At 42.8% G+C, this 2366-nt stretch overlaps 1 protein-coding gene across 1 annotated transcript; it reads left to right on the top strand.

The window, feature by feature from the left end:
* Positions 1-5: 5 nt before the first annotated feature.
* On the top strand, positions 6-1378 carry PIGM (phosphatidylinositol glycan anchor biosynthesis class M; the record flags this gene model as incomplete). Its single annotated transcript, XM_010706935.3, has 1 exon — positions 6-1378. A coding segment is annotated over one exon (720 nt), but the record flags the coding sequence as incomplete, so codon positions are not given.
* Positions 1379-2366: the final 988 nt, after the last annotated feature.

The raw sequence follows: 2366 nt of genomic DNA, 5'->3' as shown, positions 1-2366 counted from the left end.
CGCTGCCCATAGCGCTGCACCTGCAGGGCGGCGGAGAAGGGGTGGCGGGGAAGGGGCGGCACGGAACGGCCAAGTTTACTCTGGTAGGGGGCATCTGGAGGCGGGTTGTGCGGGCGCTGAACCGCAACGTGCTGCTTTTCGGAGCGGTCGCTGGATCCGTGCTGGCCGCCTTGACCGTCCTGTTTTACCACCTCTACGGCTGGGAGTTTTTGGAGCACGCCTATCTCTACCACCTGACCAGGAGGGATATCCGACACAACTTCTCTCCCTATTTCTACATGTTGTATTTAACTGCAGAGAGCAAATGGAGTTTTGCCCTTGGGCTCGCAGCTTTCCTGCCACAGCTGCTTCTGCTCCTGGTGGTGTCTGTAGCTTTTTACAAAGACCTTGTTTTTTGTTGTTTCCTACACACCGCTATTTTTGTGAGCTTTAACAAAGTGTGCACATCCCAGTATTTTATCTGGTACCTCTGCCTTTTGCCTATCATAATACCTAATATTAAAATGTCCTGGCGTCGTGGCATTCTGCTGCTCTTTCTGTGGTTTTCTGGGCAAGGCCTGTGGCTTGCTCCTGCCTACTTTCTGGAGTTCAAAGGTTATAACACTTTTTTATTTATATGGCTGGCTGGCTTGCTTTTCCTTTTTATCAATAGCTTCATACTTGTACAGATTATTTCACATTATCAACGGGAAACACAAGTTGCCAAAAAAGTCAAAGAACAGTAATAATAGACCAAAATTCAGAAACAGTGACATTGTCTTTAGCAAGGCTTTTCATACCAGCAGCACTTTGATTAACATAAATGTGTACGTTATATAATGAATGGTGTATGTAAGCAATGCTCTGTTAGGGCTCCAAGGGCATTCATAGGTGTTAACTGCAGCAAGCAGCCACTGGCCTACTCTGATATCTGTCTGCAAGGGAACCCACCTGCCACGTGGACTAAAACTGCATTGTAGCCTTGACCTGGCTGTCTGCTGCTCATGACTGAATTCACTGGAGGGACCCTAGACCTGGTTCATCATGTGTCACATCTGGTGCTGCAGGTGGACTCCATTACCTGCACTCATTTCTGTCTGCTGTTGCCAGATGTGGTGGGGCTGTACCCAGGCCACTGAGGGAATGGCCTGTGCTAGGGGCTTCTTTCTGGCTCATGACTTCCTACAGTGCAGCCCCAGTCATACTCAGCAATGCCCTTTTTCTCATTGTTACTGTGCTCTGTCTCTTGTTAAGGACTACAGCTTCTGTCTAAGAAAATACAGAAGAGTATAGTCATTATAATATAATGGGATATTGTGAGTTTGATGGTCTTATACGTTCCAGTAACTGGGTGAGGGGTTTTGGAAGGATTAAGCTAACAAATAAATACAAAAATATATATGTGGTGTTTTTGTTTTTTTTTCTTCTCACACTAACAATTTAGTAGTGCATTGCTCAGGGTCTATACCCAGTTTTTCTTCAGTGAAGAAGGGAAGCTCTTGAAACTTTGTATTTACTTTAAAATTCAGGTTTTCTTACTCTGACACATTTTTTCCCCCCTTTTCAGTGCTTTTGGGATTTTTGAATAGGCAGACTTAATCCATTCTCTTGCTGGAGGTAAAAACAAATGCGTGTCTTGGATGACAGAAACATACAGAGCAAAAGTATTTGTCTTCCTTGCTGCCCCAATCTTAAAAAAAAAAAGCCACTGCTTTAATCTGTGTTTTATTAGCAGTCATTGTAGATACTAGAAGCAGCAAATACAGAGTCAAAGTGACAGACCACTTGTGTCCCAGCACTAGAGTTTATACCAAAGAGAAATTGAAAATATAGTTTCTCAATAGTTCAATCTCTCTGCTATTAAAAATGAAAGAAAAAGAAAGTGAAGGGATCTGAGGAAGTGTAGCACTTGCCAGAAGAAAAGGAAAGTTTTAAAACAGTTTCTGTGTCCTGTCAAAATGAGGTATTTATTACCATATGAGACAGGAGGTGTGAGTGGTAGTGAGAGGAAATCAGCATCATCTAGGAGTCAGTACTTTCCTCAAAAACATGCTACCAGAGGTCTACTCTTTACAGCTTTTGGCAGAGGAAGTAACTAGCTGTGTGGTTTTTAATAAGAGACTCAGTTTAAATAGATAAATGCCAAATAAGAAATTTGATATTTACCTCAAGTTTAAGTTATGCCCTACCTAACATCTACAGGAAAATGAAATTTGTAGTAATTAGAATTTCAAGACAAAGTAATTCCAATCAGTCAGTGTGATTCTAGTGGTACCAGTGGGAAAGAACGAAGCCAAAGTTCCTGTGTGATGCTGCCTCTTAGAATCCTGAGATCTCCTGAGGGAGCTGGTATTGTTTAGTCTGGAGGAGACCTCATTACACTCTAC

This window comes from Meleagris gallopavo, chromosome 2 (genome assembly GCF_000146605.3).
Source record: "Meleagris gallopavo isolate NT-WF06-2002-E0010 breed Aviagen turkey brand Nicholas breeding stock chromosome 2, Turkey_5.1, whole genome shotgun sequence".
NCBI lineage: Eukaryota > Metazoa > Chordata > Aves > Galliformes > Phasianidae > Meleagris > Meleagris gallopavo.
Note: the sequence above shows the minus strand (reverse complement) of the source record. Positions and strands in the feature narration are given on the sequence as shown.